The sequence below is a fragment of the Neophocaena asiaeorientalis genome, unplaced genomic scaffold, assembly GCF_003031525.2.
Source record: "Neophocaena asiaeorientalis asiaeorientalis breed wild unplaced genomic scaffold, Neophocaena_asiaeorientalis_V1.1 scaffold176, whole genome shotgun sequence".
Taxonomy (NCBI): domain Eukaryota; kingdom Metazoa; phylum Chordata; class Mammalia; order Artiodactyla; family Phocoenidae; genus Neophocaena; species Neophocaena asiaeorientalis.
Window position 1 is genome coordinate 1572430 of NW_020175788.1, and position 13816 is coordinate 1586245.

A 13816-nucleotide genomic window follows, 5' to 3' on the forward strand; every position below is an offset into this window, starting at 1 on the left:
ATCATGCAGTACACACTTAACAAAACCAAATCAACGTACATGATCCGAACCCACGTCATCTTCATTCGTAGCAAACACTGCTCTACCTTCAGCTAATAGATTTATTTGTTTAGCTTAGATCTCTATTCTATTTAAACAAAATGAGGTGGCATGTAAAACAAGGGATCTTCTTTATTCCACCAAGTTTACCTTTATTCCTTGCTGAAAATATTTTTAACTGACTTGAAACTGATTTTTTTTTTGCTCTTTAAATTGTTTTTAAAATGTTTAATTATGAAGTATTTCAGAGAAAAGTTTAAAGATACACTTGTTTAACAGACGAAGCCTAAGTGTCCATAGCAGGATGAATGGATAAAGAAAATGTGATATATACATACGACAGACTATTATATTTAGCCTTAAATAAAGAAGGAAGTCCTGACAGGCGTTAACATGGATCGACCATGAGGACGTTCTGCTAAATGAAATAAGCCATTCACAAAAGGACAAATACTGGATGATTCCACTTATATGATGTATGTAAAGTAATCATACTCATAGAAAAAGAAAATAGAATGACGGTTGCCGGGAGCTGGGGGCAGGCAGAATGGGGAATTATTGTTTAATGGGGACAGGGTTTTAGTTTTGCAAGATGAACAATTTCTAGAGAGGTACTTCACAACAATTTGCATACAATTAATACTCTTAGATTTAATTCTCTCTTCTGACTTTCTTTTTAGTATTATTTGCTATGACATCTAATTTAACCCTATACCAACTTTGTAACCCCCATTTTCAAGTATTTGAAATAAATAAGATAGATTTTAATGCTATCTCAACTTTCAGTCTGTTTTTGTCTCTTGGAGATAAAGTGTAATTGTTAGAAACAGCATACAGTTGAACATTTTTAAAACAATCATCAGTAACCCTTCATAATCTTACAGATACATTTAATCTATTTGCATTTTATATTACATTTGAACCAGCACTTCCAGTTATTTGGGGCATGTGCTTGGATTTAACAAATAAATTTGTCATTTTTTAAAGATCATTTTGCATATTTTAACATGTCAGTTTATCTTTTTTGGCATGGTTTTGATTTCCTCTTTTCACTTGCATTGTTTTTGAAATAAACTTTAAACCGTGTCCCTTTGAACAAAATCAGAGGGCAATCTCAGAGAAGTGACCTGTTCATCCTGGGTTCGCTGTAATCCTCAAGATGCGTGTCTGAGATCCCCAGAAGCTAGCTGAGTCTGGTCGGCACGGATCTGGTGGAAACAGCCCTACATCACCAGGTTTCAAAGGCCATCGCAGACTTTCTGTTTGCATGTGGGTGAAAGTTCCCCTGTGGGAGTGCACTTTGGGAAAGTAGAGGTTTTTCCAGCAGCAAGACCCGGACCAGGTGATGGATCAGGGACCTCGGGCAGGAAGCCATCGTTCCATCCTGGCAAAGGAAACTGCCAGAGAAGACATGGGAGCTGTGGCCAAATTGAGATCCACAGCATGGCTCTGTCCAAGCAGATGTCTGGATTAGAGGCTCAAGAAAAAGTTTCATCAAGTACACTGGCCACCCAGCTTGGGAACTACAGGTAATTGTTAGTCTAAATTCACACTTGGAACACTGATCCCAGAGATGGACCCCAGGCTGCCTCTCCTGGACGTGGTCATGAACAACAAAAGATTTGAGGTCAGGCTGACCTTGAATTAAGTCTCCACGTGCTAACTATGAAATGTGGAATCAGTTATTGATACTTAACCTTACTTTCCTCCATTGTGAATGAAGATACATGTAGTACACGTCTCACATGGCTCTTTTATAGTTGAATAAAAACAGGGGGTTAAAGTTAATGTAGGTAAAAGTGCATGACACCACAAAGGGCTCAATAAATCCTAGTCAACATTGTTATTAGGAATCCTGACCATGGGCGGGAAGGGATTCCAGGCTGGGCTGTCTCTGGTTCTGGGATGGGGAGAACTGATTTTCCGCTAACCTGAGTGAGACTGACCAGGGGCAGCCGGAACAGACTCTGTTCTCTTAATCAAAGAGGTTCCTGAAACTTCCTTGCTGAAGGGGTGCCTAACCTCCCATACTGCTGCTTGCCCAGTTCTCTCATGAAATAGGTTCTCGGTTTTCAAAGGGAGAGGGGGAGACACTGCCAGTGAGTGCTTTGCTCAGAAAACCGTGGGGTTTCTTCTCCCACTTTTCCTAAATTCCTCCTGCTTTCACTTAAACTAAAGGATTTTGTTTCCAGAAGCTTTTCACTTTAGCTTTTCCCTCTCTGACTCGATTTCTCAGTCACGTGCCTCACCTGGTCTTTCAAAGAAGATGACGCTGATCTTAGGTCTCTCTGATTTTAAGATGAACAGAAATCAGCAAAAGGAAGAAAAAAAAAAAGCACTGCACATCTGTCCGACCCTGCCTTACTCTCGCAGCCCAGGGACTGCCCCCAGCTCTGCTGTTTGAATAACCTCTGGATGTGTGACCCACCCCCCCCCATCCCCAGCTTAAGTTTGAACTCCAGAACAAATATTTGTCCTGTTTTGGAACAAAGTTTGAGAGCTCTCTTCTTCTCTTTTCTCTCAATTTTCTTTTTGAAAACCAACTGTACGGCTCTGCTGTCCCTCTGATCGTGGTTCAGGGAGCAGTGGGCCCCTCCCAGACCCGGCGCTGGAGAGCTGGGCAGAGCAACCTAGCACGATGAAGGGGGTCGTGTGCTTTCTCGTCTGCTTCCTCCTTTCTGAATCACAGGGCTTCGAAATCCCCACTAACGGACTTTCAGAAGTAAGTACTTCCAGAAGACTTCCTTGCTGTCGGCCCCAAAGGTTAGCTTGGTAAATAACCTGTTACCTGTTGCTATTCAAGGACAGCATTCTGTGTGGAATGGAAATTCATGAAAAAAGTAATCTGAGTAGACATGTTCACTATTATAATTACTGGAACCTGTATTTACCCTTTTTTTGATTCAATATTTGTATATATTGGAAAATGATCACCACAATGTCTTTAATATCTCTCACCATACATAGTTACAGTTTTCTTCCCCTTGTGATAAGGATTTTTAACTTTTTATTTTATATGGAGTACATTTGATTACCAATGTTATGATAGTTTGAGGCATACATCAGGGTGATTCAATTATACATGTATCTATTCTTTTCCAAATTCTTTTCCCATTTAGGTTGTTGTATAAAATTGAGCAGAGTTCCCTGTGCTGTACAGTAGGACCCTGTTGGTTATCTGTTTTAAATATAGCCATGTGTCCATGTCAGTCCCAAACTCCCTAACTATGCCTTCCCCCCGGGTAACCATAAGTTCTGGAACATATATTTACCCTTTAGAGCATTAACAGGTTTTGCATGAGAACCAAGTTCACAGCCCGACCCCATAGTGTACCGTTTACGAAGTACAGCTGCCCCCTCCTTATCTAAAAAATTGGGGATAATATTTGATCTAACCCAAAGGGTTGTTGTAAGAATTAAGTGACATATGTAAACTACCCAGCACAGTGCAAACCTGGGGAAGAACTTAATAATTATTAGCTCTCATAACTCTTATTATGAAATATCATTATCACTCTTTTACTTAAGAGTATATAGAAAAGTCATTTTCAAAGCACTTTGTTTGTCATATCTAAGTGAAAATGATTTCCAAATTAAGGACACAATATTCCTGTTAAAGGGGAAGATTGGGTAAATGGACGGGCAGAGTGTAGGAATTACTCCTGGGGAGCTCCAGGTCTTCACTTAAAACCGTTGATCATCCCCAACGTATTGAAAGTCTTGGACTGAAAGTCATACAAGAGCTTTTTTTTTTTTTTTTTTTAATTTATTTGTTTACTTTTGGCTGCGTTGGGTCTTTGTTGCTGCTGCCTGCGGGCTTTCTCTAGTTGCGGCGAGCGGGAGCTTCTCTTCGTTGCGGTGCGCGGGCTTCTCATTGCGGTGGCTTCTCTTGTTGCAGAGCACGGGCTCTAAGTGTGTGGGCTTCAGTAGTTATGGCTCGCGGGCTCTAGAGCACAGGCTTAGTATTTGTGGCTCATGGGCTTTGTTGCTCCACGGGGTGGGTGGGGTCTTCCCGGACCAGGGCTTCAACCCGTGTCCCCTGCATTGGCAGGCGGATTCTTAACCACTGCGCCACCAGGGAAGCCCCAAGAGCTATTCTGATGCCAGAAAAGCAGCATGTATTCTGGGAATATCCTAGAAGGCGCAGCGGCTTGTGCTACTTACAGAATGGATTACCTACAAAGATGCCAAAGAACAGGATGACATATTTGCAAGAAAAAAAAAATCACTCTGTCTGCCTAGAAACTATCATATTTTCTAACACTTTAAAAACTACCAGAGTATGTTGGAAATCTCATTGACGAAGCCAGGAGTTGGAGGCAAGATATCCAAATGTGTTTGTGCTTTTTCAGTCACTTACTGGCATTCCTTTCACATCGCCATTTCTAACTCAATGGATAATGGTCCACATTTACCTAGTAAGACACCTCTGATGCCCCCAAGATCTACCCAGTACTTCTGCCAGGCACCTACCTGATCATTGGGCTACTGCAACCCCTACTTGGATATCCCATCATCTATAGGCAAACTCAGAAATGAACTCCTGCCTCCCCAAATTTGGAGATACTAACTCTCATTTACTTACCTCTGAGACGTAACTGGCAAACAAATATATTAAAGAAATCATTGTAGGGACTTCCCCTGGTGGCACAGTGGTTAAGAATCCACCTGCCAGTGCAGGGGACACAGGTTCGAGCCCTGGTCCGGGAAGATCCCACATGCCACGGAGCAACTAAACCCGTGCACCACAACTACTGAGCCTGTGCTCTAGAGCCCGCAAGCCACAACTACTGAGCCCGTGTGCCACAACTACTGAAGCCCGAGTGCTATAGGGCCCACATGCTGCAAGTAGTGAGCCCATGTACTACAACTACTGAAGCCTGCATGCCTAGAGCCCGTGCTCCGCAACAAGAGAAGCCACCACAATGAGAAGCCCACACACTGCAATGAAGAGTAACCCCTGCTCTCCGCAACTAGAGAGAGAGGAAAAAAAAAATCATTGTAACAGACACAGAAAACAAACTTAACAGTTCCAAAGGGAAAAGGGGGGAAGGATAAATTAGGGATTTGGGATTAGCAGATACACACTACTCTATATAAAATAGATAAATGGCAAGGACCCACTGTATATATAGCACAGGGAACTCTGCTCAATACTCTGTAATAACCTGTATGGGAAAAGATAGTGAAAAAGAATAGATTATATGTATATGTCTAGCTGAATCACTTTGCTGTACACCTGAAACATTGTAAATCAACTATACTTCAATTTTAAAAAAAGAAATCATTGTATGAAAAAATGAGATTGCCCAGAGATATAGAAAACAAGGCAAAATAATATATTGAATACAGTACCTTATGCCTGTCACCAGCTCCCTGTTTTTTGTTGATAGAAATAAACATCCTAAATTCTTTTTTAAGTTTGCAGAATATGGAGACCTTGTGGAACTGGCCCCAGGCAAATTTCAGTTTGTGCCAGAGAACCGGAGGTACCAGGTACAGTAAACTTCAGTTCCAAAAGGGAAAATAAGTGAAAGAGATCATGATTGAAGAAATAAGTAAAGGGTTGAGATGATTTTTGCTACATTTTCTCAAGAGCATGTTTTTTTTTTATCACCAAAGAGTCTGGTGGTTTTGCACCCAGGGGAAACACTATCCAGATGAAATAAAGGGAAGCCTCCACATGGCTGTCTGTTCATCTTCAAACTGTAATGGTCACCTTGGTCCCTTAGAGAATACATTGCTATGTGTTTTCTTCAAAGTTTAAGATTATGGGATAGTTTTACTGCTTTGTATGGAAGAATTTCCTCATAGGACACTTCCTATTGGGGCCACCCATGCTCTCCTACTTAGTCATGGTCCCTACTGTCTCAGGGAGTTGCTCAGAGAGCACAGGGGACCTGACCATGCTGGCGGTCTCCTCCCGGATGCCAGCAACAGCACAGACAAAATGCTCTAACTCATGGGGTGAGTTCTCCAGGGGGCCAAGAAGGGTTTGGCTTCTCCCATGTAGAGCCCAGGTGCTAAAAAAGGAGGTATTTGTGTAAGCTGACCTATGACATCTTTTGTGCGGGTATGAATTTTTGACCTGCTGCAAGTCCAGGCTTTTTGTAGACCGATAATATTAAAACCCAATAGGCAAGTCCTCATTGTCTTCATCTAAAAGGGAAAACGTCATCGTTAGGAATTGCATTCAAAAAGTCCAAAAGACCCACAGACATAGAAAACAAACTTAGGATTACCAAAGGGGAAGGGGGGAGAGGGATAAATTAGGAAGTTGATTAACAGATACACACTACTATATATAAAACAGATAACCAGGACATCTCTGGTGGTCCGGTGGTTAGGACTGCACGCTTCCACTGCAGGGGGCAGAGGTTCGATCCCTGGTTGGGGAACTAAGATCATGCAAGCCGCATAGCACGGCCAAAAAATAAATAAAATTAAATAGATAACCAACAAGGACTTACTGTATGGCACAGAGAACTATACTCAGTATTTTGTAATAAACTATAAGGGAAAAGTATCTGAAAAAGAATAGTTATATATGTAGGTATAACCTAATCACTTTGCTGTACACCTGAAACTAACACTAAACTAACACTGCTTCCCTGGTGGCACAGTGGTTAAGAATCCGCCTGCCAATGCAGGGGACACAGGTTCGAGCTCTGGTCCCAGAAGATCCCACATACTGCGGAGCAGCTAAGCCCGTGCGCCAGAGCTGCTGAACCTGAGCTCTAGAGCCCGTGAGCCACAACTACTGAAACCAGCAAGCCACAACTACTGAAGCCCGCGCGCCTAGAGCCAGTGCTCCGCAACAAGAGAAGCCACCACAATGAGAAGCCTGTGTGCAGCAACGAAGACCCAATGCAGCCAAAAATAAATAAATAAACTATGCTCCAATTAAAAACAGTCTAGAAGAAGGCAGTCGTTGGCCTCGCTATGTCACATAATACCCCCTAAAATTTCAACTCACCCCAAATCAGGCAAGCAAAGCTAATGTCCCACACCTTAATTATTACTTTAAAACCCATCTGACATTAAAGGTTCACCCATCACTCTAAAGCCAGTTTTCCATGCCCACAGGACAGTCATTCATGTGGATACAGTAAGTCCCTTACATATGAGTGAGTTCCGTTCCGAGAGCACGTTCAGCAAGTTCGTTCGTAAGCGTGACAAAGTTAGCCTAGGTACCCAACTAACACAATCGGCTATAAACCTACGGTAATAGGTTTATAATACTTCTCACACAAATAATGCATAAAAAACAAACACAAAAAATAAAACTTTTAAAATAATTTTTTTAAGTTTAATTTTTTAAATTAATTAATTTATTATTTTTGGCTGTGTTGGGTCTTCATTGTGGTGCGTAGGCTTCTCATTGCCGTGACTTCTCTTGTGGAGCACGGGCTCTAGGTGCGCGGGCTTCAGTAGTTGTGGCACATGGGCCCAGTAGTTGTGGCTCGTGGGCTCTAGAGCACAGGCTCCGTAGTTGTGGCACATGGGCTTAGTTGATCCACGGCACGTGGGATCCTCCCAGACCAGGGCTTGAACCCATGTCCCCTGCACTGGCAGGCGGACTCCCAACCACTGCGCCACCAGGAAGTCCCAAGAAAACATGTTTAATCTTACAGTACAGTACCTGGAAAAGTACACTAGTACAGTACAACAGCTGGCGTAAAGGGGATGGCATCGAGTGAACAGGCAAGGAGAGTTACCGCCTGGAGGAGGGAGAGGAGGTGGGAGATGGTAGAGCTGAAGGACCGTCAGAAGTAGGAGACAGAGGGCGAACTGCAATTTCACTCACGCCTGACGTTGATGGAATGCACGTTCGCATCTTCAAAAGTTCGCAACTTGACGGTTCGTATGTAGGGGACTTACTGTAATTCTCTAACATAGCGGTTGAGTACAGAATTTTCCACCATGCTTGACTCAGGGGCTACACCAAGGAGGAAACGCATCCAAGTCTCTGCTCCCATGTAGCTTCATCTAGTGGAAGAGACAGACATGCCTTCCAACTGCCTGGCTTTGAAGAAAGGCTCTGCTGCTGAGAAAACAATCAGACAAATAGACAGGGTAAAGGTGATCTGTGCTACTCAGGTTAAGTTTGGTTGAACATTTTCATTTGAAAACATAGGTTTTAGCATTGTATCAAAGGATGGTGGGCATGCAACCAAACAGTGACTGAGACATTTGTTCACAGAAACACACCAGTGGGAAAATAGCATTCAAGAATATTTGATAATTATGTCTTGGTTCCAGTGAATGAGTTATAGCTCAGCACTGAAGGAAAAAATATCTTTTGAGAAAGTATATTTTGAGGAAACAGTTTTTGCCCTCAAGGTAGTAAGCAACACGCTTCTGAAGAATGATTATCCAACTTCCTTTCACAGAGGAGTGTTTCTGGAGAATCTGGAGAAATGATGGTAAGTTTACTTTGATTTTGTTAAAAATTGATGTCTGAATGACTTTTCTGTTACCTATTATCGAGAAATCAATACGGGTGCCTCCTTTGTCTTCATCACTGAGAATGTTTACCTGACTTTCGAAATACCCCCTTGCCCAGTTCTGTTTGGAAGTGTGTCTAAAATTCAGCATGAAAGGGTGCAGTTTGTATGCAGCCGGGAGAGCTGTCCCCAGGAGTGAAAATGTCCCTTCTCTTTACTTTTGCAAGTTTTGACAACATTGTAGGTGTTTTTGGAATAAAAACTGTGTATTTATTCCAACAGAACAGTTTTGATTTAAAATAGGACACCTAACAGCTTTGGAGGGAAAGCCGTGAGTGTGGAAAAAGCACTCTTAAACATGAAATGGCCCGATTCCCTGAGATGTTCAGAGTAGAGCTTCCTGTGGCAAGAAAACATCAAGAGGAAGGGGTTCCCTGGGCTTCCTGCTCTGAACTGACAGCAACTGTGAGAAGCTCTGGGTTAAGGGGGAAGAAGGACAAACAACGTAGCCTGGGTTTTATCTCAGCTTGAGGTGGGCTGGATGTTAATGTGTTGAAAGGTTTAATCTTGGATGACAAAGTTTAGGGATATGACACCTAGTATTGAAATAAGCAAAAGCTTTCGGAGAAAAAAGCAAAACCTAGTCAGTCACATCACTGCCATAATCCTGACTGTTTAGAGTCACCTCCTAAAAGATGTGCGTTTGCAGTACTTTGTCTTTGAGCATACGGATACTGGAACTGCCTTAAGTCAGTAGAGAAGGATTGGGATTAGGGGTCCCGAGTACTGGACCAGTAACTGCATCAAAACGCCCTCTGCAAGGTATTCTGTTCTTTGCTCACATCCATCAGCATTCTCATATTTTGTTTTAATTTGGGAAAGGACAAGAGGACTGCAAGAAGGTGAAATTACAATAGATCAGGTTGAAGAAGGTAGGTGGCAGTGTGGGGCTTTGGGGACCACATGTGTCTTCCACCCCACCGTACCCCTGGAAGTGCCCAGATCCCCTTCCAGCGCTGCAGTCCTGCATCCTTCCTTCCCTCTGGCCCTGCATTCGAAGTTATTTCCTGCACTTTCGTAATCCAAACTTGCTTTCCCACAACCATTTTCTCCTCGTATTCTAACCTTTAAAATCATTTTTAATAGCCTCATAGCGCTTGAAAGGCATCTCAAGATATCTCAGACCTTTTGTTATTAAATTTTATTTATTTTAATTTCATATTTCCTCTGACTTTTTTATTGATATTTAATTTATGACTTTGCTTTTTTTAATCTTTGATCTGTTTGGTTCTGAAAAGGGCACGTTAAAGTTTACTAATGACAAAAAAAAAAAAAAAAAAAAAAAGAAGATATCTCAGGCTTCTGCCTGAGGGGTATTCCAAGAAGTTAGGAGAATGCTTAGTAATACCTGAGTTATATGCTTACCGGTGCCTTAGAATTGTTTGTAATCCAGTGGACCAATGTTAGCATTGAATACGTAGTGAAGTTCAGTGTCATTTTTCTCTGAGTGCAGTTGTATTTTCTTGCCAATTACAGGAAGATGTTGATCAAGTGACTCTTTATAGCTACAAAGTCCGGTCTACTATCACTTCCCGAATGGCCAACACTGTCATCCAGGCCAAAGTGGTGAACCACTCCCCACAGCCTCAGGATGTCGTGTTCGATGTGCAGATTCCCAGAGGAGCCTTCATCTCCAACTTCTCCATGTGAGTGACTTCTGTGCAGAACCAGACACTGGATATGCTCTGCTCGCAGAATCGAACCCCGTCACAGTTAGGATGGACCTTAATGGCCACCTATTCCAGTGGTTCTCGCTTTCAGAGCTGTGGACCCCCTGGACATCAGGAGTCATCTTGGGCTGGGTCCCAGTATTTTGCTTCTGTTCAGAGTAACAGAATTTGTGAAGCACTTGCTTTTCTTTTCTAATAAATTAAAGCATCCTTAAGCCTATCTCTGTGGTAACAACCTCCCACTTACTTGGGGAGAGAAAAATATATGGAGTTGCCCTGGGTTACAGGAAACCGTATATGAGTGTGTAGGAGGTTGCAGGTCAGCATCATCTATCACATGTTTCTTTACGGGGAAAAAAAAGTGGAGAACCGCTGATTAAATCCAGTCACGTGTCCAGTGCTTGAATTCCTCTGTGTAGCCGCTGACTAGTGAGAATTATCCAGGCTTGACTTGAATATCTCCTTAATGATGAACTCACTACTTTCCAAGGCAATTCACTCAGTGGTTGGCAGCGCTTAGAATTATTTCTGCCACTTAATTGAAATCCGTTCCATTTCCTACTCAATGACTCTAGTTCTATTCACAAAAGAACTTTTAAAAAATTCCCTACAAAATGCATACTGAAATGTTCAAGGATGAGATGGTCAGCTATCTGAGATTGGCTTCAGAATAAATGAGGTGGAAGGAGGGGGTATAGACAATGGAGGTTGGCTGAGTATTGATAATGGTGTAACTCAGTGATGGTTTCATGGAGATGTCTTACATTATTCTGTTTTTTTGTATACTTAAAGATTTCCATAATAAAAAAATTTTGAACCACCCAAATAGTGAAGGCCAGTTATTTTGTTCCCACCCTGAGGCTTCATTCATCAAGGGTAAACTTTCCCTGTTCTGCCAATAGAGGAATAAATAAAATAAAAGGTTCAAATACCAAGCACTTTGGCTTCTAAAAATGGCAGAGCCATTTTAATTATATTTTCTAAACAAAACAAAGGTGAGGGGGACAAAAGGCAATTTGTAACTGGGAATTGGACTTATTGGAATTGGAATTCATGGATTTTGAATCCTTCAAATTGTCTGAGAAATTTATTTCCAAAGAAAAATTTTTTTAGTCAGCCTTTTCTAAAAAGCAAATGTAGAAGGAAAAGCTTTTATGTAGTGGTATTATATGACACTGTCTAAAAAATTATATTAAAACTAGTTTAATAAATTCTTACTTTTAAACTATATGACTAGATATTCCAGGTGTCTCATCTTTCTGTTTTCCTTCATTCTTTCCCTTCGTCCCCATCTCATTCCTTAGAAGATTTGAGGTGATGAAAGACAGAATTGTGAAATATATGTTTATTTTGATCTCTCTGTACTCCCGGCTGAATGTATAAATCAGAGAAGATAGCTCCTTACATCACCACAATTTAATATGAACCACACAGACCTCCATCTCCAGTCAAAAAACTTCTCCTGCCTATTTATCAAGGTTCCAAATATTCCACCATTAGAGATTATTTCCTTTTGTCATAAAGACTTTTTGGTCTTCGAACCTTAGCATGATTTGATGGAAATAGTGCCGACCTGGGCACTCGGGGTCCAGTTCTAGCTCTGCCCCTGAGCAAGTGTGTGACCTCAAGCAGGTCGCTTGTCTCCTTGGCTCTGATTTCTCTCACCTACAGAGGTGAACCAAGCATGCTCGACAAGCATGCTGTTGGCAGTTGGGACAGGAAACTCCACCTCACGTTGCAGAATGTCTAGCACTCTTGGGGTCGTCCCATAATGCCAGTAGCCCTTCTCAGTCATCAGAACAGCCAAAAATTTCTCCATGCACTTCTAAATACTTCCTTGGGGAGAGATGCTGCCCACTTGAAGGCCAGATGTTCCATTTTGCTTCTAAAATTCTGTCATTCGACTGCTCCAGCTAACCATTATTGGGACGGATTAGGTGACGGCCAGCTAAGAGACAGAGGTGACATGAGCACACAGAGGTCCCCGAGGGAGATGTTGGAGAGATAAACACAAACTGTGCAAAGAGATTGACAAGCACCTTTCTTCATCTTTCTTTGCTCTTTTCCACCCTCACAGGAGACCGTAATGCCTCCAGGCCACCCCAGATCCTTAACACACAGGAGAATGATCTTATAAACCAAAAGTCAGCCAGATAACTAGTGACTTATCAGTCACCAATCCTAGGCACATTTGTCATTCCAAAGGGATGCACGAGAGAAAAACCCTTAATCTGAAGGGTAAAACTGGAAAATGAAGAAACATTTTTAAAAAAATTTATATTGGAGTATAGTTGATTTACAACGTTGCGTTAATTTCAGGTGTACGGCTAAGCGATTCAGCTGCACATATACATGCATCTATTCTTTTTCAAATTCTTTTCCCATTTATGTTACCACAGAATATTGAGTAGAGTTCCCTGTGCTATACAGTAGGTCCTTGTTGGTTATCTATTTATATGCAGTAGTGTGTATGTGATAATCCCAGTCTCCTAATTTACCTCTCCCCCTTCCACGTTTCCCCTTTGGTAACCATCGGTTTGTTCTTTAAGTCGGTGAGTTTCTTTCTGTTTTGTAAATAAGTTCATTTGTATCATTTTCTTTAGATTCCACATATGAGCGATATCATACGATATCTGTCTTTCTCCGTCCAACTTCCTTCACTTAGTATGATCATCTCTAGGTCCACCCATGTTGCTGCAAATGGCATTATTTCATTCTTCTTTATGCTGAGTAGTATTCCATTGTATATATGTACCGCATCTTGTTGATCCATTCCTCTGTCGATGGACACTTAGGTTGCTTCCATGTGTTGGCCTTTGTAAATAGTGCTGCTATGAACGTTAGGAAGAAACATCTTAAACACTACAATATGCGAGAGGAAGTTTTTAGGACGGGAGCCCACCTCACCTCTCTTAATCACACTATCAGATAAAGGAACTCCTGTGAAATATGCAAACGTCTCCGTGTTTCCTGCAGGTTCAAAATGATAATTAAATAATTCATTAAGTCCACCTGGTTGGGCTGTTGGCTTGTTGTTTGTTTGTTGTGCTAAGACTACTATTTGGACCAACTGTAGGCCCTCTGTCATTTTTTAGGACTGTGGATGGCACGACATTTACTAGTTCTGTTAAGGAGAAAACGGTGGGCCGAGCCCTCTACTCGCAGGCCAGAGCAAAAGGCAAAATGGCTGGATTGGTGAGGTAAGCGGGGGGGGGGTCTTCATCCACTGCTACCCCCACTCAACCCCAAAACCAGCCTCCAAGAAGGCACAGAACCTCATCCTCAGGTGACAGAGTTAGGTATCTCCATTCCTGTTTCCCTAAGGCCTCCTGCAACACATGAGTTTTGGATGATCTCACACGTGTTAGCCTTACATAGCTTGCCTTGCATGTAGATGGCTGTCCTGTCACTAAACACTGATTCCCAGCAGAGTACAGAGAGGAACTACAGAAATATTGGTGATCGGGGCTTCCCTGGTGGCGCAGTGGTTGAGAGTCCGCCTGCCGATGCAGGGGACGCGGGTTCGTGCCCCGGTCCGGGAAGGTCCCACATGCCGCGGAGCTGTTGGGCCCGTGAGCCATGGCCGCTGAGCCTGTGCGT

At 42.3% G+C, this 13816-nt stretch overlaps 1 protein-coding gene across 1 annotated transcript in view; it reads left to right on the top strand.

Moving 5' to 3' along the window:
• The first annotated feature begins 2567 nt into the window (after positions 1-2567).
• The window catches only part of ITIH2 (inter-alpha-trypsin inhibitor heavy chain 2), a 37572-nt gene continuing 26323 nt past the window's right edge, over positions 2568-13816 (top strand). The window contains exons 1-5 of the mRNA XM_024732319.1: positions 2568-2761; positions 5461-5535; positions 8433-8465; positions 10023-10192; positions 13312-13416. Of these exons, the coding sequence (XP_024588087.1) occupies positions 2678-2761; positions 5461-5535; positions 8433-8465; positions 10023-10192; positions 13312-13416 (467 nt within the window). The 5' untranslated portion in view covers positions 2568-2677. The remainder of the gene's footprint in view (positions 2762-5460; positions 5536-8432; positions 8466-10022; positions 10193-13311; positions 13417-13816) is intronic.